At 36.3% G+C, this 26,367-nt stretch overlaps 1 protein-coding gene and 1 pseudogene across 6 annotated transcripts in view; both read right to left on the bottom strand.

Moving 5' to 3' along the window:
* QKI (QKI, KH domain containing RNA binding) overlaps window positions 1-26,367 on the bottom strand; it is a 130,075-nt gene that overhangs the window by 63,851 nt on the left and 39,857 nt on the right. For all 6 annotated transcript variants that reach the window (XM_039881335.1, XM_039881315.1, XM_039881341.1 and 3 more), the window contains exon 3: window positions 12,567-12,683. In XM_039881335.1, the coding sequence (XP_039737269.1) occupies window positions 12,567-12,683 (117 nt within the window). The remainder of the gene's footprint in view (window positions 1-12,566; window positions 12,684-26,367) is intronic.
* On the bottom strand, window positions 4,647-4,765 carry LOC120618366 (uncharacterized; annotated as a pseudogene).

Below are 26,367 nucleotides of genomic sequence, written 5' to 3'. Positions count from 1 at the left end.
ATTACGTTCTCTAGTCACTGCAAACATAAAGTAGAGACCGCGAACCCACAATTCCTGAGTAAACAGGGTTATGCTCCTATGGGCCTCTGGTCACATTTTCATCAACCAGTCGCTATACGACCCTGTTTTGTGCTTCTGTGTATTAAAGCCTCTGTATTTAACACATACTGTTGATTCGTCGACGCTGACCTCGCGGCCAGCAGCGCTGTGACTCCTTCCTGAATGAAGCTCCTCTGACACGGGCGCGGTCGACGTAAGGCAGCGTCCTTGCACTCAGACGCACTAGAGAGCACTCCATCTCTGCGCCAGGGGCCATTTTTAACACCAAAATCACCCGCGAAAACATAAATACGTGAAAACCACAGCACAAGAGACAATGAAAAGAACTCTTGTTCACGGTGTCAGAACCGAAACGGGGAAACTGGCGTCGTCTTATCCACCGGCAGCTGGGAACAAGAGCGCTCGGTGATTCACTTTGCTGCGCTGCGCATGCCCATAAATGACCGAAAGTTCCATGTATGTTACTCTTGGAATTACTAACAAACTTCAACAAGTGGATGAATTTGCAAATATGAAATGTGCAAATGATGGGCATTAACTGTAACTGTATGTATCTACATACATATAAATAAACAGAACATACAAATATATAAAATGTTAAAATGGCAAATCGAAGTAAAGAAGATACAGGAATTGATTATAGTACTCTTACAACTTTTCTATAGATATACTTTATTTTTTTCAAAATAATTTAAAAATACAAAAGTAGGAGTCTGGGGTAGCAATATGGCTGGCAATACAAAGTGAACATTAATATCCAAATAGATATATATTAAACAGATTTAACCTTAGTAAATCAAAAATATGCAAATTAACAGGGTATTTTGATCTCCCTAAAAAAATGGTATCTCTAATTTTAGAGAAGATTCAAATACACACATTTTCATTATCTGCTGAAGGGGTTTATCATTTTAAAGAGTGGCTTTATGTAGTAATTTTGTTAACAGATTTTCATCTGACCATTACACTTCCATAAATTTATCTTAATCATGATATGTATGGATGTTCTTCATATTTTCATAGTAAAAGCAATTTAAAAAGTACATACGAGTTTTTATGGTCATAGACAAATATAATCTTAAGTAAAATAAATCAGGTCACAAAAATATTGTCTCAAAATATGTATAAACATAGAAATAACACTTCTAAATGGGGAAGATTATGATTTTTTAAAAATAGCAGTACTGTCTAATTTTTCTACACTAAACATAAAAGGCTTTCACAAGTAAGAAAAAAATTACTTCTTTCAAAGTTGTGAGGCCTTTTAAACATAAGCATTTCATAGCACTCTGTGGCTCTATCTCCATGATCCCACCACACATCTTCAGGAGTCCTTATGTTTCCAATTACTCACTTGTTTCTTATTATTTAACAACCTCTTAATGTGAGTGAACACAGCTATTAGTCAAAAATTAATCTTATTAGTTACAAAGCTGAAATTATACAAAACTTTCTTCACAGCAGATTCTTAAAAATAATTTTCTTATGAGAAGTGATTAGTCCTCTATATTTAGAATACAGGTATTTGAATTTGGCCAAAACTTTATGTTAAAAAACTTAAGACTTTTTTAAAACATTCCTAACTATCTACCATAATTTTCATTACTCTTTTCTAAGTATCAAATAATTCACAAAATGAATCATTTCAATAATGTGATATTCACGGTTTGAATTTTTTTGGACCCACAAGGTGTCATATCACCTTAGCCCTATGATAATCTGTGACTTTAAAAAAATTATGAATTACACATGCCTTTAAAAGCAAGAGTTAACAATTATATACATGATTTAAAATAAAAATTAACATGTTTTAAAATAAAGAGCAACAATATAATTTCTTTAAATAGTGCTCTTTCATAACTGAGTAAAAAGAAAAATAAACTACAATTATGAAACGCCTACAAATTTGTCATTAATATGACTGAAAAGACTGTTCCAATTGAAGTTTCTTGTTAAAAAATTTTTGAAAGTCAACTGATGCAGCATTATGATGTCCAGATAAGCAACATTACACTACTAATTCTGTCAAGAGAGCTGAACCCTCTCAAAAGAAAATCTGTTATGTACAACACAACTACGAGGTGCTCAAATATTCCTCCACTACACTGACTGCAATCCAATCAAGACTTAATTTTAAAAGGCTCATTAACAGCATCTAGTGATAAAATGGACTCCTTTTTCGCTGAAACTCATGTCTCATTTCATTAGACACGGACAATTAACTCATCTTGGTATTAGATCTATGGCAGAGTAATTAGCTCAAGTTTTACAGGTTACTTAAAGTTACTAAAGAAAACAGAGGTTTATTTTCACTGGATCTACCTTTTTCCCCCTCAAAGAGTATCCCGCTAATTTTAATAATTGTGCTTTAAAATAAATAGTAGAATTTCTATTTCGAATCCTTCCGACCGTCCTGAACAACAAATGTGGGCAAAGTCGCAAAGCCGCGACCTGCTTCGCACAAGCGTGCGGAGACACTGCCCGAGCTGACAGAAACATTGGCTTTGACTGTGCCCTTGACACCTCTTCACCTTAAAACTAGGCTGAGCCACTGAGTCCACGATGAACGCGTAGCTAGGAGATCAGGAAAGTCAAAATTCTAGACTGAATTTCATTTTAAAAGCACATCGCAAAATTTGGAGGTGAGAAGCGTGAACAAGAGTGGGGAGGAAGGGGCTCCGTGGAGCTGGTTCCCCGGGCTGGCGGGCAGACCAGCGCTGAAGTGCGCCTGCCTGCAAGCCCAGAAGTCAAGAGTGTCCAAGAAACGCACAGCGCTCCAGCCGGACAATTCTGTCTGCTGACATGAAACATTTAAATAGGATTAAATCTGTTTCCTTTTAAAAATTCCATTTCTCTGATAATTTTATTAGATTTTACAAAAGGATTGGTCTATGATGGACTAAATTTTTGTTGTAATGGCTTTTATTGCAGATCATTTAAAAAGCACTGATTTAAACTCTTCCAGAAAGGTAGACCTTCCTTTCTTTTTAAAAGAATTCAATGTCATGGCCCATTACATTTTTAAAAATCTAAAGTTACTTGGGAATTAGTTTACAGCTAGAGTAGGATGCCTTTAAAACATAAGGCCTGTCAAAGGCTCTAAGGTTTTAGAGAACATATTTGTTTTGAATTCAAAGCAGAATTAAGATCAAAGGTCTTAAGTTTCAAAGATACAGATTTTATCTCACCACAGGAAGAACTTTCCAAGCAAAGCTAAGACTTGGTCATTTTTTGTGGCCTTTGGTCTCTCCCTCTTCTGCCCATTCCTTCTTTCTACTGTGAAAGCTATCTTTTTAAAACAATTAATATATAATTTCTTACCTTAAAAACATAAAAGTGCCAAAGCGCTGCTTTCAAAAAAAAAAAAATTTGAACAGAGGATTCGAGGCCCTGTATTCTCAGACCTAGCCTTGTCTTAAGTACCTAAGCTCTTCCCCCAGCATACCTCATGATGGCCCCTACAGTCCTCCGGGCATCGGCATGAAGACACACACTGGCTGATCCTATTTCTAATGTCCATTCACCTGTCTTGTAAATTTCTACTCCAGGCCGATCCTCTCCAGCCTTCCTGAAAATCCTCAACATTCAACAGAACTCATCACTTCCTAGACTTTCCACAGCAAAATGTATAACGTCTGTTGTAGCATTCACCACATTGTGTATTAATTTATATTGTCAATAAATCAATCGCCCAGGGGTGAAAGCTCCTTGAGGGCAAAAAGATCATAGGCATTCAAAACAATATCTGCTGCCTGAGAAGGTATTAAATTAACTATGACAGGAGGTAACAAAAACCGAGTAACAATGATCTGCATGCAGCACAGGTACTAAAATATCACACAATTAAATGTTGCGAGGATGGTTAAGAAGGTTTCTCCCAAACCAGATTATATACTACTATAATTTTCATAATTACTCTCCAAAAGAGCAACTGATCTGTTTTCATGAATAATGCTATTCAATAAGATTCATGGAAATATGTCATTTATACAATTAACACTTTAAGAGAGAATCTGTAAAAGTGCCTACTCTTCAATGCATCGAGTCACAGGTACCAATGGCGGGGGAGGGAGGTACGGAGAGAAAAAAGTATTCCCACAGGGCACAGCCTTTCTCAGCTAGGGATTCCACAAGAGAATCAAGCCTTAATGCCCGGCCCAAGGCATAGATTATATATAATGAAGTCCTCTCCTGCACCTCTATAATGCAATAACTCATCACGAACCACTCTTAGTAAAACCGAAAAAGTGGTCCACGTGAGGAACCCCAGCTGAAACAAAGCTGTGTAAACTAACAGAAAATCACAGTACTTTTCCTCTTGAAAATATTTTAAACAGTAATTAGTTTCTTAGGCCCAACAGAAATTCAATTGAGTACCTTAAGCCCAGTTATAATAATACCAATTCAACCATGTCTAACTATTATTTATAAAAGGGCTTGATGGGAAAATAAGAAATATATGGCAAACAAATGACTAACTGGGAAACCAGAGATCTTTACATTCTTCACAAGAGCAATGACCTTTCAAAACACACGCACACACCACAAATATATACTTATGGAATACCTTCTCTCTTTATTTTTTACACCTACAGCACCTGGTCTTCCTAGGTGGTCTCTCGTCCAAGTACTAACCAGGCCCAACCCTGCTTAGCTTCCGAGATCAGACGGGATCGGGCACGTTCAGGATGGCATGGCCATAGACTGGAATACCTTCTTTAAAAGTGTCTTCATAAAAAATAAAAGTTCAAATACGTTGGTGAATCTGTTGAGAAACTGGTACTCTCACACATTACTCACAGTAACACAAAGTTAGAATCCCTAGAAAGAGAAATTTAGCACCAGGTAGCAAGATTACGCACTGCAATACCACTTCCAGAACTCTAACCGAACGGTAAACGAGCACGCGCCCGTGAAGATGTAAAGTCATCCACGCGGCGCTCCGTGTTTGACGACAGAAGCCTCAAATCAATGCAGATGGCCATGAGTATAAGGGAAGTGTGGGGACCGTTTATGTCATATCCACACAGCAAATGTGGCAAAGTCAGTAACAGGGATGAAGACTGTGTCTATCTACTCCCATGAAGTGATCTCGACGATGTATCATTAAGTAAAAAAAATATGTGTGCGTATGTGTATGTATATATAAATAAAGCAAGCTGTAGATAAATGTAAATTATGTAACGATCTACAAAAGGAGCGAGAAATTACACACATACACGACATATAACTGTCATACGTATGTAACTTTTTATGTCAAAAAAAAAAAAATGAAAGGATAAACCAAAAACTAAATTAAAAAACTTAAATGGCAAAGGGGAAAACAGACAAAGGAACCAGGGATAAAAGCCAGATTTCTCTGAAAATTTCCTACTTTGTACATTTGACTTTGGAACCATGTGAATATTTTTACAAGTAACAAGAAGTAATTTAACCAATTCTTAAAACTAGAAAACCAAGTGAGACAAATGAGCTTGAATATGGATCCATATGAAGACGTAACTGTTATACACTATAAAACTATTGTTTTAAAAGATAGTGATTTGTATCTCAAGTGAAATATACTCTAAAAACAACAAAATTGAACAAAGATTGTTTTCACTGACAGTATTCTTGGCTGTAGTGTTTGTATTGTTATCCTGCCATGTTTTGTATATTTTGGAGCAGAGGTCCCCAAGCCCCTGGGCTGCAGACCGGTACTAGTCTGTGGCCTGTTAGGAACCAGGCCACACAGCAGGAGGTGAGCTGAAGGCTAGTGAATGAAGCATCATCTGTATTTGCAGCTGCTCCCCAGCGCTAACATCACCTCCTCAACTCTACCTCAGATCACTAGGCATTAGCTTCTTATAGGAGTATCTATAAGGCACTTGCCAAAAAGGTTCGGGGCTATTTTAGAATAAAGTAAATGAATCGTTTATTTTTATGTCCTTAGGAACCAGAATTTTCAATGGGAAAGAAAGAAAATACAAATACAAGATCGATTTAAATGAAACACTAGTCTTGATTTTGAGTAAGAAGGAACTTGTAAAAATATATCTATATGCCTGGGTGTGAGTATGTGTGTGTGTGTATCTCTTAGCTCTGTGTTGATAAAATCTACAAATAATAAGCATTTCTGGAGGACAGAAAGCAGCCTCTAAATACTATTTTTCACCAACAGTAACCAGGTTCTCTTAAGGAAATGGCTGATTCCGAGTCTGGGGAAGAAATTTTACAAGATGAGCCTTGACTATCATATCACATCAGAAAATAAAGCTTCTGGCCCCAACTACTGGGATTATGTCAAAAGGATTTAGAGGTGAACTTGAAGAGACTCCCACAGGCCAAACAACATAATCATTAGTTATAAACACTAACTGCAAAGAGCTGAAACACATCAAAACTGTTTAAATGCACTCATGATGATACTCGAAAGAAAACAAAACACTCTTTCTTCACCTTTGGAAGAATCCTAAGAACCAACTCACTATTCTAAAAGTAGTGAATAAAAAATTGAACATTTATTCAGTCTTTCCTATAAAAGTAAGTCTAGCTAATACTAATAAAAAAACAGAATATAGCTATTTTACAACTCCTACTGAAAAAAAGAGCCTAAAAAACAATCAACAATGATTGCTGAAATCACAGAGAAGAGAGGAAGCTCCTATCGCGTACCACCACCACCACCACGCTACTTGTGAAGAAGGCTTTCAAAAGGAAGAAAGAAAAAGAGGAAGGGAGGGCAGGAGATCTGAATGCGATTAAAACTTTCCTGCTACCAATTTACAAGAAAAAAAGGGAACAGTGTTAAACACCACCATGAAAATGCAATCAGGAAAATCCACAGGCATTCTTCAGGACAGATAGTTCGGTTCCTTTAGAAATAAATTGCAAGGAGAAACCGGGTCGACTGTGAGAATGACGCAAGAGCTCTGTCAACTGCAACGTATGTGGCCCTCATCTGTATGCCATTCCAACTTTTTTAAGAGCACACATATGAGACAAGAGGAAACTGTGAGAACTGACTAGATATTTGATGACATAAAAGGTATTTTAGAAACACATAATAAAGTATCTACAGATGAAATTACGTCTGGAATTCGCTCCTCGAATCATCCGACGGGCGGGAGTGAGGGCGCACAGGGAAGGGGACAGGCAATGCTGACACTGGGTGGCAATAAGTATCTAAACTTTACCAAGATGAAAGTTCAAAAAAAGCTATACCTACGCTAAAGGTTGTCAGAAAGCTAAGTATTCAACAAGATCAATACAACCGGCCATTTGGAACCACGCTTGTACTTGATGTTATGTCACCAGTCACCAGAGCCGCTTTAGTATGTCCACCAAAAACCTGTATTAATCAGATCTCTTTCAAAGCGTTGAGACAACAGTAACATCGTTCCTTAAAATAAAAGCCTAAGCCACCACCAAACAAAGCAAATTTATTTTTGCGTACTGCTATCTATATCGCGTTGAAAAATCCTTCAAGTGTGCTTTCCTACAATCCAACACAAAGTCTTCTTACACATCATAAAGGTCAATTGTTTGGTGATATGACACAAGACAGGCTACAGAGTTGTAGGAGAAAATGCTAATTATAAAGCATCATGCATAATATGATCCACTTTCTATAAGACACATGAATATGCCTAACTTCCTGATGAACGATCTACAAGACACACCAAAACTGTCAACAAGAGCAGCAGAGTGCTAGAATCAGGTATCTTTAATATTTTTTCAGACCATCTGTACTTTATTTACACTTTTTAAAAAATATCACATGTTAACTAATTAAAATTTATATTAACATAAGAAATGAGGCTAAAAGAGATTGACAAAAAATGTATAATGTCTATAAGTAGTATGTAAGAAATGTTATAAAATTCTACCTATGTTTACAATTACACAATATGCCTCTCTAATAACATTTCAGAAGACATATTCCACAAAACACTGTAATTTCTCAAGAAATTACAGAGACCGCTCTTACAAAAAGAGAGACTATGGTCAAACATATTTGGGAAACACTGAAGTCAAAAACTGAATTAAAACTTCATTACAGATGCATCTGATTCTAAATTCCGAGCACGTATTTTGATGAGAATATTCTATACAGCTGAATCTGAATGTCTAGTGAGATTATATGTCTACATTTAATGCAGTCATTGTTTAGAAATGAGCACCTGAAAAAGTAACTACACCTCCTTAAGCCTCCCCTCTCATCAGAAGAGAGAAACGAGCTTCTGAGGTTGCTGCCTGGTCTGTGTAAGCCAGTGACAGCACATGGCGCTATTCTTAGCGGCCCCAGAGTGGCCATACAACCCCTTGAGTGCACATTCCTTCATTCCGAGCAAAGAGCTTTAATGAGAATTGCTGAGTCTCACTGGAAATTTCCAGAAGACACATCATTTGACTGCCCTGGCTTTAATCAACTGTACACATTTCACCCATCAACATTTTTGGCCAGGGGGTTGGGATGGGAACAGAAACACAAGCATGGCTACTTAGTCCCCACCTGCTATGACAGAGGCGGTCTCAGAGAAGAGTTAATGGATGTGCATAAGACAAATCTCCAGAGTGTCGCTTTACTAAAAACTGTCACTCCACAATAATTTATCGAGTACCTAATTATGGACAAAACACTCTTCTGTTGCAATGACTTAACATGTTTTCATTGCTACACTGGAAACTGACTGACTGCCATCTCCGCTCTTTGAAGGTGAGCCATTCCCTCTAGCATGTGACATTTTCCCCACAGCCTGTCACGTGGCCCCATGCAGTCCTCTGCTACCTCTACTGAAAAACTACAAATAATCAATTACTTTCTTTTTTACAAAATTACTCCTCTAGCATCTCTAATCTGCTCAGGTATATAGTTTTCTATCAAAAGACTAATAGACAGAAAATCTCAAAATATATTTTCACTGAGAAGAAAAAGCTTAGAGAAATTTTACAATATATACTCACACTGACTTGATAAAGTTTAGAGTACTCAATATTCAAGTTCTAATATTTCTGAGGTGGATATCACTCTTAGAAATGGTTTATAATTAGAAAACATTCCACCATAGAATAAAATACAGGCTTTCGTTTCAAATTTTGACTGCTACTTTTTGGCATTTGACCTTAGGCAAATTACTCAACCTCCCTGAGCTTTAGTTTCCTCATCTACAAAATGGGACTAAAACTCATTAAATGTATGTAAAGTACTTAGAATAATGCATGATACAAAGTACACCCTACAAATCAAAACAACTATCCATCAAAACTGGGTTCCACTTGCGGACGCCCAGTTACCATACACTCAGTATCAGAGACGGGGCTGTGGCTGGCCTGCAGAGGGTCAGCGCTGCCATACACTGGCGGGAATGGACAAGCTTTCCAAGCTGTGACCATGTCTCTCACGAAGCCTGACGGCAGTTCTTGCTCTGGATGCCCGAAGGTTACCCAGTACTGTTCTCTCGGGTATTTCTACTCAACAATCAATGCCGCCATGCCCATTAATAGCTAATGCTGAAGAAGTATCGACCCAAGAGAAGAAAAATGAAAGTGGCATATTCACTCCCTTGCTTCAAATCAGCAGCTTAGAATAACAGAGTACTACTGCCTATCTTCCCCAAAGAATTAAAAACACATAATAGGGTTTCTCTATTTACAAATCTTTTTATTATCAGGGGGAGTCAGAGGAAGGCGTCGATGCTTTCATCTACTACCTAAACGAAACATTTATTCCTTTCTCAGATACTTTCTTCCACGTCCTACTCTGTGCCAGGTCCTCATTAAACACCAGAGAAATAGTCATAAAATAGACAGGCTTTACCCTGAGTTTATCAGTCTAGTGAAGAATACAGATCAGCAAACAGCATTTCCATCATAATATTTAGGGCAATCAGTAAATTAAGATTTATTTTCTAGCTTTCTCTGCATTTACATAATTGAAAATTTCAGAAAAGCTGAAAGCCAAATGGCTTTTCCTTTGAAACACCTGAAATACACCTCAATCAGCCTTATTACTCATATCAATACTTCTTTTTGTCTCCATTTGCTTGTCATGGCCTTTCTCAAAATAATAAGCCAACCAACAAGTGATAGTATTTTCCATTTTTGACTTTGCTTTTATTAACATTTTTAAGAGCTGAATGAATAAACTACAGCATAAACCAAGGTGATCTGGTTTATTTACTATGTGCAGTAGATATAAATTAAGATTATGGAAGACATTCTATTGGTATTATAAATCTTTAAATTCTTCACGGAATTCACATACCATAATATCAAACAGATGGTAGCCATTCAAATTAACCTGAAATGCCCTAAGTATGTTCATCTGTAGCTTTTAATAAACTAAAAATGTAATCTGTGGCCAAATTTTGGTGTCTTATTTTAATATTGTTTTCTTGCATGTATATGTATAATCTGTAAGCTTTTCTTAAAATTTCAGTAGACAGCAGTACAAACTAATAAATAAAACGTATGAAGCGCTTCTACCTGTGGTTAAGACTGACGCAGACAAGACAGAAGAATATGGACACATCAAGCGCCACAGAAGCAAAACAGAAAAAAGTCAGGAGAATATGGGATATTCGAAGGTCAGAAAACGAGGAAGCATTGTCATTTCCAAAGCCTGACAGCCTGCAGCAATCCCATCATACATCTAAGTTTAAACCTAAAATGTACCACCTAATACTGTTAACGTAAACTTATTAAGAACCATTAACATTAACTGGTCACTTACTATGCTGCCAAAACACTGTTCGAAGTGCTTTACAACTAATTTAACCCTCATAAACACCACTTAAGAGTCCCATTTTATATACCACAGAGATTAATTTGTCCAAAGTCACAATGCTGCTAAGTGACAGAACCAAGACTCGAACCTTAGCAATCCGTCACAGAGCTCACTTCCCTAACCACTCTACCCTCCTGCCAAAGACAGCAGGACGTCCTTCAGGATGCAAGTCTAAGCCCCAGAGGAGACAGCACCTGTGAGGTCTGCACGCTCCCAGGCTCTCCCCTCAGCAACTACGGGGTGCGAGGTCGGGGAGGGAGGGCCTCCCGCCACAGAATTCCCAGAAGCCGTGCAGAGGGAAAGACGTGATTTGTTAACTGATAACTTGTTTCATGGATGGCTGCTAATCTTTTGGTGAAGATTTATTTGTCCTTCAGTTGTCAAGATTTCATCTCATTGCCCTCGGGCTATGAAATTAGCACTACATGGTGGCGATGCAACCCTAAGTGCCAACGTGGGGATCCAAACTGCACGACATCACTAGATTGCCACTCAGCTGATTCAGAATCCAGAATCTTAATGTTCAAGATACCAAAAAAAAAATGTTTTAAATACAGTACCTAAATACACCCGAGGGGAACTCACATGCTTACCTCAAAGTTTCTTTAAACCCAGATGACAAGAAGAACAAGTTACAGTAAGATTAAAAGATAAGCAATACCAACCAGGACCTTTTACCCCAACTTCTTAGCTACTAAGTCATTATTTGTCTGTAGGGAGAGAACATGATTACGATCCAGTTAGCTTATGGAAGGGCTTAAATGAATATGGTGGGAAGCTCAGAAAAGCACAAGAGAATGAAGTCAGAATACCTTTTAGATCTGGTGTTCATTCCACGATCTCCACAAAGCGATTCAATGCTCATGCTCCAACATAAACTGACCACAGGTCTATCATTTGATAGTCCTTTCAAGGCAATATATTAAACAAACAAGCAAACAAGCAAACACACACCTTCCTTACAATGAGCTGAATCTTTGGCAATAAAAATCTACGTTTTTGTTTTTGTTTTTTTTAAATTCAGTCAAACATTTTTTCCAGAAATAGAAATTCCAAAGGATTCTGCCTCACGGAATCACTGAATTTAAAAAAAAGAAAAAAAAAAGCCTAGGCAAATAAAACTTTCTAAAAACAATATTTAAACTAGTTAGATCTTTATTAAACTAGCAAAACAAGAACTGGTAACAGAAAAACAAAACAGAAACAATACAGTTTAAAGTAAAATATCTAGAAAACTTATGATCAACACAAAATGTTGGTGAAATAAAAAATGAGTCTCCTATGTCTAGTGTTAATTGAGCCTTCTTTTTTCTGCTTACTAACTCTAAATGATGTGACATAAATCCAAAGTTACTCATTAGACTGTTCTCATTCAAATCTTATCAAAAGAAACATTTTAGATTTTTCAAATTTTAGTTACATAGTTTTATATATACAACATTAGAGTCTAATTCCCAAACTGGCAGCTTCTCAAGTGTAAATACCAAAGTTAGGTAACATGATAGACTGAGTGATACCTTAGCTGGCTAAATTAAAAATAATGATAATTATTAACAAGTTAAATCATGACAATACCTTTAAGATGTTCAAAAGTTTCTAACATGAAATAATGCACACTGCTTTATAAAGCAGAGATCTGGATATTTTATTAGAATGCAAAAGTTTTAAAAATTTTTGGACAAAAGAAAAAGAATGCAGAAGTTTAAGTAAATTAATGCCCCCATTTTTAAGGACTTACCTTCTTTTTATCCCTCATTGAGCCTTTCCCTCGGACCATTATTTTACATCCTGTTTCTGCTTCAAGCTGTTTAGCTGTAAGTCCTCTAGGTCCAAGGATTCTCCCAACAAAATTAAACTGAAAAAAAAAAAAAAAAAAAGTCACCATATGTTACTCACTTGCTTGAATTTACAGGTCTTAAAATTATTTTAAAATATATGTTTACTTTCTTAAATTAAATATTTTTTATAGTATATTGAAATAAAATCAAGGGTCCTTATGAATTTCTTTCCAAGTTTGGGGAGGTATAATTAAAACAGCTCATTGTTTAGCATGAAATTTTCATACGTATAAATACAAATTATGAATTAGAAACAATACAATCTACCTAAAATAGGTACTATACTGAATCGTCCATCAACATGTAATCTAAACAGAATCCTGGATGCCAGCCAAGAACAAAAATCTCTTCTACAAAACTTTTTGTAATGACAGTGTTGAGGGAACTGTTCATTATGTTAAATCGTGATCGCTTATTTAAAATCCTTGGGGAAAATTCCTGTTTCTTATCTTACAAGTTAAACTTTCTCCAAAGCAACTGTTCACAGAGATTGTATTTTGGGTTGGCTGTCAAACCCCGATGGCCAAATGTGGATCCCATCCTATATTAAATGTTTAAATCTTGAAAGAATGTGCTTTTTCATCATACCCTTTGCAAACTTTTGTTTGTGTCTTTCTTTTCCTTTTCTTTCTCCATTTCTACCTTTAACTTATACTATTATTTTTGCAAGGAGGCGAATTCTTTTCATGAATAGGACAATGATAAAAATAACTGTACAAATGATTATCCTTCCACAAAAACTTCTAGTATTATATACAGAAGTTTATGTTTTAGAGGGAAAAAAAGGTCAATGGGAGGAACAGTTTAACTGAATATCAGAAATTAAATTTTCCTCATTCACATATCATCTGCATAAAAATGAGTTTACCATCACTTATGCAAAAACCCACCAAGTAGTTTGTTTATTTAATCCAACAGGTAATGGTTCTTATGCTTACAGGTTCCTATTCTTTCCTGGCATTTGACCCGTTGTTATCACGTCATTACATAAAAGTAACATGCTAGAATTCACTCTGTCAGGGTGTAAGAGGCTCACTTCTTCCATCTTCTGTATTTCAATGGTTTTTTTTTTTTTATGGTGACACTGGTTAACGAAATCCGATGCTTCAGTTGTACATTTTAACAGCAAAGCACATATATACATTTACATTGTGTGTTCACCTCCCATAGTTAACATGCCTCATTAAGCTGCTCACCAGGCCTGTCACACCGTACAAAGGTGGTTCGCAAAGGCCTTTTCCCTCAGGAGATTTCGATACAACTTTTTCCGTCTCAAGTTGAGACTCACCGACTTTAATCCTGTAAGCACGTGACCTCGCTCTACAAGATACCGAGCCTTGAAATTTGCCTGAATCATCTCTTTATATTCAAATAAAGCCCTGGTCCTTGCCTAGTTCCTCAGCACAGAGCACTTCAGAGCACTTCGCGTCTCTACACAACCTAAACCCCCGCTGTCATCCACGTTAACAACGCACTCGCTTCCCATCTGGAACCCCCTTCCTCCACCGCCAATCTGAACCAACTATGTTTAAGTGTTTAAACTCTGGAAGCGCACAGGTCCCAACTGCTCCCCAAGCTCCAACACTAAATAATAGTCAGGGATTTGAAGTCACATCAAATCGGCCTCGGCGACAGAACCGAGGTCACACTAACAACCTGGGAGGCACAGCGCAGTATACGGAAAAGGGCCAACAGGAGGCCTGGCACGCGGTGGACAGTTTAGAGTTTACCAGGACACTACAAACGCTCTTCCGGAAACCTCGGGTCCTCCAACAACAATTCGTCTTAGATTGTCTGTGGAAAGGGATCTGAGAAACACATATTTGCCCAAGTACTTCAGAGAGACTTGACACTGAGACACTGAGTTCTGCAGAAAACTGGAAGGAAAAGGTGGAAGTGATATACAGCACAGGTGACCATCCCGGCCGAAGAACACCAACGGTCGGACGTCTAACTTGCAGCCAACGGGCTTGACTTTTCGTCTCCAGAAAAACTGAAATGTCCCAGAGAAAACACTTCCATGTTCCAGCATCCAGCTCCTTCTCAAAGGCTGAGGGTTCAGGTGGTCACCTCACACTGAAGTCTGCAGTGGGAAAGCGTGGTCTGGGAACTCAAGCTTCTAATTCAAATTTTCGGTGTTTCATACTTAAATATGAATGGACAAAGAAGGTTTCCCAAAGACTTGGGGAAGGCTCCGACAGGAAAGAGATAATACAAAACAAAGGAAAAGGACACATGACTGCTCCTTTGAAGGAAAAGACTGCTGACAAAGAATATCTGAAAATAACTTTCCTGAGTAAATAGTGCTAAATTATTTTCTAAAATGGTTGTGCACTTCTATTCCCAAGAGAACTTTTTCTGATCCACTTCCTTCCTCTCCACCACCACTCGCTGCCAATGAATTTTTTTTTTTTTTAAGCCATTCTGGTACATTTGCTAAATATATGAATTAGCATTCTACTCATAACTAAAAAAAGGTGATCATTTTTACATGTTTACTAGACATTGAGATATACTTTTTTTTGAAGCACATTAGAAGTTTCCTATTTTTCTACTGCACTGTTTGCCTTTTTTCTTAATAATTTCCACTTTGTGGTTATGTGTGTGGCAAATGCCTTTCACCATCCTCTGGCTCTGGCTTGCCTTCTGGCTCTTTAATGGTGTCATGTGATGACGGAATTTAATCCGATGGAATTAAATTACATTTAATTTTCACATAGCAAAAGTTATCAGTCCTCCTCCATGGTTAGTGTCTTGTGTCCTGTTTTAAAAAAGGTCTTTCCCTACCTCAAGACCATAAAGATATCCTTCTGTATGGACCTTTAGAAGTTTCACTGTTGTGCCTTTCCCATTAAGGCCTACAGGGTACCAGGAATGGATGTCTGTGGAGACTTTTATCTCACATAGAGTTCCGCTTGCCCTGAAGAGCCTATCCCTTTCTAAGTGCTCTACAGTGCCAACACTGTCAAAAATGACATCTACGCATACCTGGGTCTACTTCTGGGCTCTTTATTAATCTATTTGCTCATCTTTGCTTTACTATCACTATTATTTATTGTAACTTTATAATAAACCTTGATATGCAGTAAACAAGTTATTCCACCTCGCTCTTATTCTAGAGTCTCTCGGCTGTTCATGGTTCTGTGTGTTCCCATACAGATTTTAGAAGCAGTTGGTCAATTTCTAAAAATAATACTTGCAATAATTTTAATTAGGATATTCCTATAGTCTTCAAAACCAAGATTTCTCAAGAGCATAAAGCTTTTTTTTTTTTTATTGTGTCTTTACTCATTTTGGTTAGATTTATTCCTAGACATTTTGGGGCTTATTTTTGCTATTGTGTATCATATTTTTAATTTCATTTTTGCTTCTTGTATAGGAACACATAATTTTATGTCAAATCTTAACCCCAGCAACTTTGTTTCTTCATCATAAATTCTCATAATTTTTCAATAGCTTCTAAGGGATTCTTTAGGTAAACTATCACATCACTTGCAAGTTAGAACTGTTACATTTTTTTTTTCCTTTCCAACCATATTTTTCTTTCTCTTGCCAACTTTACGGCACTGGCCAGCACACCCCGAGTTCAAAGTCAAATAAAAGCGTGTCATCCTTGACTTGTTCCAGATTTCAAGAATAAAGTTTTCAACAGTTCACCATAAATTTGAAGTAATCTGTATACTTTTTGTAGATACTTTACCAGATTAAAAAAATTCCCTCTATTCTCTAGTTTGCTAAGACTTTTTTAAAAATCACAAGTGGATGCTTAAATTTATCACATTTCTCCATCTACTGAGATAACTGTAATCACTCTCCTTTATTCTGTTAATGCAGTGGATTACAATTAGTTATCAAATGATAAACCAACCTTATATTCCTAAAATAAACTCAACTTGATCATGATGCATATTATCCTTTTCATAAATTGCTAGATCCAGTCTGTTAGCATAACGGTGTTTTTAAATTCACATTTACAAATGGAATTGGCCTGTAATTTTCCTTTCTCATAATGTGCCTCAGGTTCTGGCATCCAGGTCATTCTGGCTTCTAACCATGCTGGGATGCACTTCCTCTTTTTCTACTCTCTGAATGGGCTTGTCGAACACTGGTGTTATTTCTTCCTTAAATATTGAATAGAGATCAGTAGTGAAGCCACCTGGGTCTACAGTTTTCTCTCTGTAAAAGGTTTTTAATTATATATTCAGGTCTTAAATTCAAATTTTCTATTCCTCAATATGTCAATTTTGGTAACCTGTGTTTATCTAGACATATGTCCATACTGTTTACATTTTCAAATTTGTTGATAAAAGTCTATGTACAATTTTCTTTTTACTACCTATAGGGTCTGTAACAACATCCCCTCTTTCACTCCCGACTGGTTATCTATGTCTTCCTCTTCTCCTGATCAGTCTTACAATCTTTGCAAAGAATTTACCTTTGCTTTCGTCGACTGAGGTATACTGCTTTCAAAAATGGCCACAATTACCCACTCACCCCTAAAGGTATCCATTCCACCTGCAGTGTAAATCTGCAGCTCCTCTCACCCCTTGAACCTGGGCCAGCACTGACTCGCTTGGCAAAACGCTGCAGTGGAAAGAAGGGTGTGTGCATTAAAAGCCTTTCTCGGTCTTAAGTGAATTACCCTCTCAGAGCCCTATTACTCCCACGTAAACAAGCTCAGACTAACCTACTGGAGAATGAAAGACAAGTGACCCAGTCACCGTCAATGCCCCAGCCCACAGCCAGGCAACCAATAAAAGCAGAGCTGCCTAGCTGACCTGCAGCTGACCGCAGATGCAGACCAGCACTGTTTTGTTGAACACAGACTAAATGACCAGCCTGCAGAAGAGAAGAATGAACTAAATAAATGGTGCTTATTCTAACGTAAATTTTTGGAATAGTTTACTATCACGCAGCAATAATCATCTGATACATTGATTTTCTTAATTTTGTAAGTTTTTAAAAAAATTTTTAATTGATTTCTACTCTAGCTTTATTACTTTCTTCTACTACTTTTAGGTTTACTCTGTTGTTATCTTCCCATTTTTTGAAATGGATGCTTAGCTTATTGTACCCTTTCTTTCCTCACATACTTTTAAAGCTTTAAGTATTCCTCTAAATTGGCTCTAGCTGTAATCCAAAGTTCTGATATGTAATATTTCCATTGTCAGTCAGGTCAAATGATATTGTTTGAATACTTAAATGTGTTTTTCTCATCTCTAACATGACAATTTCCTAATTATCTGTTATTGATTTCTAGCTTCTTACACTATAATCAGAAAACATACTATGTATAATTGTATACAAAGAATTACACTATAATCAGAAAACATACTATGTCAATTCTATAATATTTGTCCAGACTTGTTATTCAGGATAGCACATGGTCAATTTTTTAAAATATTCCATGGGTGCTCAAAAAGAATGACAATTCCTCTGTGATTAATGTTGGTTCTTTGCACTTTTTAGTTCTATTTTTGCTTTGTATGTTTAAGGGCTGTGCTATTTGGTATATACAAAGGTAAAATTCAACCTTCTATCATTATGGAGCGGTTCTCTTTATCTTTAGTAATACCTTTTGTCATCAAGCCTATTACTACTAATAGCGATACATTTTGTTTGGTTTTTCATGGTATTTCTTTCATGATGCTATTACTTTCAATCTTTTGTTATCCTTGTATGTTAAATGGGAGTCCTTTAAACAGCATCTAGATGAGTTTTGTTTCTTCATCCAACCTTGCAATCTTTGAATTTTAACTGGAACACTTAGCCCATTTGCACTGTATGATTTATATCTGCCTTCTCGTTAAGTACTTTCTACATGCCCTATGTATTTTATGTTTCATTTTCTTTCCTGCCTTCTATTAGCTTGAAAGTTTTATGCTTATTTACCCTGGAGATTACAACATCCATCACTTAATTATCAAACACTAACGTTAACTTGTTCTTTCACCCCCTCCTCATTTCCCCATACGATGCAGGGGCCCTCCAGACTACTTAATGACACTTATCTCAATCCAGTTTATGTGCTATTAGTTGTTTTTCAAATTTCACATATTCACATATACATACATATATATACATACATACATGTATATATTTTAACTCAATAAGACATTATTAGTCTACACAAATAACGTTCAGTTAGATTTACCTATACATTTACCTTTTTCACTGTTCATCTTTCCAACTAGGCTCATTTTTTACTTCTGCCTGAAAAACGCCCTTCAGTATTTCGTTTAGTCAAAGTCTTCTGGTGATAAAGTGTCTCAGTTTTTTCTTACCTGAAAAAGTCTCATTTTTGATGGGCTAAGAATTCTAGTCTGACACTTATTTTCTTTCAGCACCTTACAGATTCTTTACCGTCTTTTCTTTGCTATTTCTTGAGAAATGAGCTCTGAGTCTTACTGTGGCTCCTTTTTGCTACTTTTAACAGGCTCATATATACAGAAAACAAATTGATAGTTGACAGAGGCGCGTTTGGAGAATGGGGGAACATAGTCAATTAATATTATAACTATGTATAGTCCCAGGTGGGTGCTAGACTAATTGGGGGATCACTTTATAAATTATATAAATGCACCTGTAATTAATATTAAACACTATCTAATGTAAACTGTAACTGAAAAAAAGTAAAAAAAAAAAAAAAAGATTTCCTCCTCAAAATCAGTTTTTATTTTATTTTTAATGCCTACAGCATCTGGTATTCCTAGTTAACATTACTTTTAAGCAGTTTTACTGTGATGTGCCTACGTGTGGCTTTTGTTTCGTGGTTCGGAGTTTCATAAATCCGCAGCTTTATTTCCTCGGTTTGAAAGTTCTCAACCACACTCTCTTCCAACACGGCTTCTGCCCCATTCCATCTCTTCTTCTAAGACTCCGATTGTGCACATTAGACTCTCTCAGTACATTCCTTTCATTTTCCACATTCCCTCCCAGTTTACCATCCTTCTGCCTCTCATGCTGAGTATTTCCTTCTGATCTGTCTTCTACTTCACTAATTCTCTCTTCAAATGGTTCTAGCATCTTGTTAAACCTGTTTATTCTAACTAAGGAATTTTTCAGTTTGAGTTTTCTTTTACAGTTCCCACTTCTCTACAACTTGTCTTTTGACTCACACATAATACGCACAGCTCACATGAAGCCTAGGTCTGACAGCTGTAACACAACAGTCTCTGTGGATTTGTTTCTACTGTTTTGTCGTTTCTTCACATTTTTGTTATGTCATCTTACCTTTCTGTGTGTTTATTTTCTAGTGTGTGCCAAACATTATACTTTCTAAATAGCTTACAGAAATAATATAAGGCCTCAAATGATATCGCCTTCCTCAAGAGAGGAAATATATCAGCTTTTGCCAGGCACCTGTTACTAGCAATCCAAGATGAATCGCATTCAGTACAATTTCACGTATTGAGACTGACACAATTTGATGCTGACAGGCAATGTCTGAGGGCCTGGGGAATTCTGATTCACTCTTACTCCTAGCACGCACACTCATCACAAACCCTACCCAAAGCAAAGCCTGGGGGTGGGAAGGAGTCCGCACAGACAGGTTACAGACTCAAACACGCTCCCCAAAGTCCAGTCCCTCTGCTGTCCTCTCCAGATTCAGCAAATGTACCCAGAGGAAAAGGAGTTCACAAAAGTCAGGCTTACGTCCTTGATTATCTGCCCTCCTCAGGATCCTGAACTAGTAATTATTCACGATGTCGCAAGGTCTCTGATGCATTCAAGCAGATGTTTTTCATACTGTGTCCTATTATACTAGAAATGCTCAGATGGTCTGAATTACCTTGTTAAATCCTTAAAAAGAGAAGCCATGGCATTTTTTAAGAGGTTGCCTTTTAATCTAAATAGGTCTAGAAATGACATAACTTCAGGTAGTATGGAGTAAAAACTGCTAGAATGAGGATCTGAGGAAGAGAACAAAGACATATCACATAAAGTCTACCAACAGGTCTGGCTCTCTGTTCACCGATAGCAAGCTCTTCCCACTTTTCTGCAACTTCCTAACTTCATCTTTTTATACAGTCATTGGATCTACAGAACTTCACCCTCCCCTCCTCCCCACAAAACAACCTAAACAGTGACAAGAATCTCTATATCCCATCCCTCACTCATTTCATTTAGCAGAATACAAAATAGCCTTCCATTTTTTAATTTTGCTCAATAAAACCTTTAAGATTTGCTATCTGGTAAAGAGTGAAATAGATGCTAGGGATTAAAAAAGGAAGAAGAGAAAGAAGAGAGGAAGAGAAGAAATTCTCCCTGCTCTCAGGAAATCTGTGAAAATCCCTTTATTTGTTACCTTGATGTTTCTTAAAATAACTAGGTTTGCCAGCTATTCAATAACAGTTGTGCTCTATACAGATCCTTTTCCAAAGAAACTCATATATTGGATACACAGTATATATATAGATAGATATATAGACAGACAGATAGACATACGTCTATCTATCTATCTATCTATATCTCAACTAAATCAAAGAATGTGTGGAGAAATGCATTATGAAAACAGGTACTTAAGCACTTCCAATAACTTGTTTTTGACTTGTGTCTTTTGTCCAACTGGCTGGCCTGCACTTCACGACATAAAACACTTAGAAGACTCTCTTTGGCACATCCTATTCTTCTTACATATTAAACCTCTCCTGCTGGAACTACAGCATTAAGATTACACAGAAAAAGACTTCACCACAGCTAAATAATCCTCGCAATTATTATCCATTAATAAGAAATGTTTTTAAACTAGTCAAAACCAACATATTAAATCTGTAACACAAAATTTACTAACCTTAAAAATGAAACCATCTCAATCGCCCAAGAGCCAACAAACAACAGTTCAAGTGGGTTAAAGTACACACCACTGGGATTCTAACACAATTGAAAGTGTCAAGGTTATCCTTCTCAAAATGTTGTAAGTAGAGAACGGAAAAAAAATTAATCACAGCAGCTGCTTTGTCTATTGCAACCAATTTCCAAGTTAATATCGTTTGCCTTGCACTAAAATTCATTCTGTGTTGATTTATCATGCTAGTTCTGCAGCTTCATTCAATTAAAACAATGTCACAACACATTCAAAGAAAATCATTTCAAACAGCTTGAGCTAACTGCAACTTTAAAGGCCAAAATAAGGGAAACAAAGGAGAAAAAAGACATTCATTAACTCTGTTTAAGTACAGACCTTCTCTATGGCTCACCAATTATCTTTTTGCCAACTGGCCTGTTATTTCCTAAAGAGGTGAACAACAATTATGTCTACTGCTATTCAATGCTACTTACTTCCTTTTAAAGAGAAATGACAGATTGATACCAATGACAATATACAAAACATTATGGCAAATATTTCCATTAACCTTTTAAGAAACCTACAATTAAAGATAAAACCTCCTGTGACACACCATCAAAAACAACAAGTTAACTAATAAAAAATGGATTACCAAAAGCAGTTCAGTGAAACACTTCTAAGAAATGTTAAGGAGTAATTTCTGCTTAAAGTTTTGGAATAACAATGTTTAAAAAACATGCATTTCTCTGGTTGTTTTTTACACAAGACTGATAATCTGTTTTTAAATATTGTGTCTAGCATTTCTAAGGCAATTTTTATTAGATACCTTACAAACCTTACATTATATCACATAAGCAACATAATAAGTATGAAATACACACATTCAAATGTTTACTTGTTGATGAAGCCTTTCGCTTAGCAGATGACAAAAAAATGAACGACCTACTGTAGTCAACACTAGTGAGCCTATCACATGCAGATGTGTAAGATGAGAGAAGATGTATTTAGCAGTACAGCAGGTGCTCAAATAACATCCTTTCGTTCAATGTCATTTCTTTATAACGATGAGATGCCCTAGGAACTGAACTCTTGTTTATTATCCATTAGCCGCTGGTAAAAATTGGTTTCATTATACCTCATTTTGCTTGAAGTTGCAGAACCTATTAATGACTTTAAATGAGGACTTACTGTACAACTGTTTTTAAATAAAAATACCAGAATGAATATATCAAAATGTCTTGTGCTTGCTGGGGAAGAGAAAAATTTTATCTCTTTTCTATCTTCATATTAATTCTAGATACGCGGCCAAATATGACTCCTTATGCTAAATAATTACTATAGGAACCAATTTGCAAAACTTTTCATATATAAGGCCTTTATACACCTCTTCTGTTGGTGGCACAAGGCTATGTAAGCAGAGGCACTTACACCAGCAGCTTTAAGGGGCAGCGGGAATAGTAACCAGTAATAAACACAATACGAAATCTGTGGCATATGAATTTGGACAGCCTAAATTATGACAAATCATCTTTTGAGTATAAATATAATTGAGAAACAGTCTGAACCCATTGAAAACAAACTCAGGTGAGTAAGATAGATTATCCTTCCAGAAGCTTTATAACAAGTGCTTAGGACAAATATTAATTAACCAATTAAAATAAAAATATGAAGCAAGAAAAGCCAAAAAGGATATTATGACCGAAGTAGACGACAATGTATTTGACTGTGTAAGGCCCAAACTCATACACAAGTCCTTTTTAAAAGACCCCAAACTACCTTCCAAACCTATATTCAAACCTATCATCCTTCCATTCAGATACGTAAGCAATTCACTGTTCTCTAAAAACAGCAGACACTGTTAAATCTGCTTCCCTGCAGCACCTTCCTTCACCCTTCCTTACCGATAACCATGTCAAATCTTCATCACACAACACCGAGCTCAAGTGCTGCTTCTGTGGTTTCTTTGTGTATTTCTGATTCCCAGACAGTCGTTTCTCCTTCACACTGACCATCTCAGAGCATTCTGCACCCAGCTTCTCAGAGCCCCTATCACAGAGAATGCAATGATCCGTATGTCTCTTTCAGGTCAGTCCTCAAAGTCAGGAACCAGCAACACCTGGTTGTTGCGTTGTTTTGTTTTGTTTGTTTTGTTTTGTTTGTAAATCCACAGAGCCTCACGCAAAATGCAGTCCAGAAAACTACTATTTATTCAGACTGCCAAATAACACAATTTAGAAGTGTTCAGAGAAATTATACAGTGATTTTTTCATTCTCACAGGAAAAACTTCCACTACTAAATAAATGCAGCACAAGAACTCTTATACATTTCAGAAATTTCTCAAATAGTAAGCCTGACCAACTCATCTCAGAATAAATTCCAAGTGATAGCAAATGTCATAAAAACAAAACTATTATTTCCACTTTCCATTTCAATAATGGAAGTACCATGAGTGCAAAAACTGTGTCATTCAACTTTTCATAGGTGCTGAGTATGCTCTATTAGTGATGGTCCGGTATAGGCCAGCTTTTAATGCTGGGCAACTCTATATGCATTAAGTCACTTGATCCTCCTAACAACACTGGAAGGCGCTTACGTTACCACCTACAACTCATACACGAGAGGTTACAAAAGTAGCCCAAACCGCAGAACACCTAGATTGACTATAGGGTTCAGGTTCTCCTAAAGGCCTTAAACACATGCCCTGATCACACCAGAAACTCACGTTTGGTTTTCTCATTCTTGTTGATGATTCAAAAATGTTAAAAGCTTATAAAAACCCTCTTCAGATTCAAGTGTACTATCAGAATGAGTCCAATTGTGTTTTTTATAATTTTTTCTCCATCTATATACCAAAACATATTATTAGACTACTTTTACATAACCACACCTTACCTTTTCAATATTTTCATGTCTTTACTAACTAGGATTACTGCTTTAATAATAATCATATACAACTTTTTAATTCTTTCTTATTTATTTATTTATCTATCTATTTATTTATTTATTTTTTAGGCGAGGCAACACTTGATTGACCTCACAGACTGCAAGGACCTTGTCAGCTTACAATCCCTCATTTTTTACTCCTACAGCACCTGGTCTTCCTAGGTGGTCTCCCAACCAAGTACTAACCAGACCACAATTTTTTTTTTTATCTTAATTGAACCTTTTGTATGAATGAAAACCTTTATGTGATTATTGCTTCATCTGCATATTTCAATGACAAATATATATAACTTTAAAAAAAGAGAGAGAGAAAGAGAAGAATATGATTATTTGAGCTTATAAGTGTCACCAAGATGAGTCAAGATGAAATATGTAGTTCTGACCATAGATTACAAATACGGCCTAAGGCTCTTCGAAATTGATTTCTTAAGTTTTGCTGCATAAGTATTACCAGCCTCATACACTGTTCCAACATTATTAATTCAGCTCTTAAAGTGATGTGTTTTTGGCACAAAGTTTTGTCATATTTGACCTCCTGATAATCATTTTTTATATTATAACTCTGGTTCAATGTTTCTACATTGTTATGAACGACTCTACTCATAGTGGCTTTTAATTCAATTACGATACTCTGTTAATGCAGTATGCTTATCATCTCTTACTCTTGATTCTTCTACATTAAATTATAAAACTATCTCATCCCTCTACATTCTCTATTTTCAATGAAAAGCATCCCTGGCAAGGCCCTCTCTCATTCTTTGCCTCCACATGTAATAGACTAAGAAATCTTAAGATTTTCATTAATCTGTCCCCTTTTCTTCATTTCAGCTGCCCCTGCCTTGGTTTAGGTCCCTGGCACTGCATAATTGGATTATGGCTGTAATAGTACCTTGAGAGTACAGATTATGTCTTTTCTTATTCCTTGCCAGTTGCCCATGACAGGCCACACAAGACATTCTGGAAGAGTGACGTCAAAATTTTACTAGTTTATAGTCAGATCTCTTCTTTAGCCTTCATGTTTCTAATAACTTTTCAAAAAGTTTTTCATTTTAATCTGTCTTTAAAATTACAAATTTATACTGCTTTTATACAGCCTTACAAATAAAAAAGGCAAGAAATAAACGTTGTTTTATAACCCCCCAAAATACTATAAATACATTTTTAAGATCAATCTATACCAAATAACAAAGAAAAAACTATCACACCAATGTGAAACAGAGATGGCCAAGTTCATGCCAGGTAGGCTACTTACTGATATTGTTTTGGGACTTGGCAAAAGCGGTGTTCTACAGCAGTCAAAACCAGATTTCAGAAGTCCAAAAGAAAAAAAGTCATGAAATTGACCTCCACTAAATTGATCTGTTTAAAGTTATAAGTCGATAATAACAGTTGCTCTACCTAAAACTTAAAAACATGCTCCATATTATGAAACCGTACACTAAATTAAAAGCCTCAACAGGTTAATATGTAATCTGAAATATTTCACAACTCCATTCAAAAATATATACTAAACCTTCTTAATATCAACAATCTGTTTAATAGTTTCCTTTATAAACTACCCAAGAGAGATGTATAGGTTTTACTTTTAAAATATTATATATATTCTCACTCAAAATTAAGATCATACCCAGATAAAAATCAAGGTTTAAGCTAAATATTGAAAAAGAAAACTTTACTAATCATTAAATTTTGTTTTAACATCCATTTGTTCCTCAGATGAACAAATGTGAAAATAGTTTGCACCAAAACTCTTGAAGACTCTTAATTCCTTCAACACAATAAGCAAATCACAATAGTCAAAGGGACAAAAGCCTAAGGAAAGACACCTGCATTGACCCCTCTTCTCATAACCCCTGCAAAACAAATGCCAGCTCAACAGCCAATTTGCAGGTGACAATCTTGAGAAATAGAAGAAAAGCACCAATAACCCTATACTAACTCAGAAGCTATGACTAGCCAATTTTTATCT

The sequence above is a fragment of the Pteropus medius genome, unplaced genomic scaffold, assembly GCF_902729225.1.
Source record: "Pteropus medius unplaced genomic scaffold, Ma_sr-lr_union100, whole genome shotgun sequence".
In the NCBI taxonomy this organism is placed as follows: Eukaryota; Metazoa; Chordata; class Mammalia; order Chiroptera; family Pteropodidae; genus Pteropus; species Pteropus medius.
Note: the sequence above shows the minus strand (reverse complement) of the source record. Positions and strands in the feature narration are given on the sequence as shown.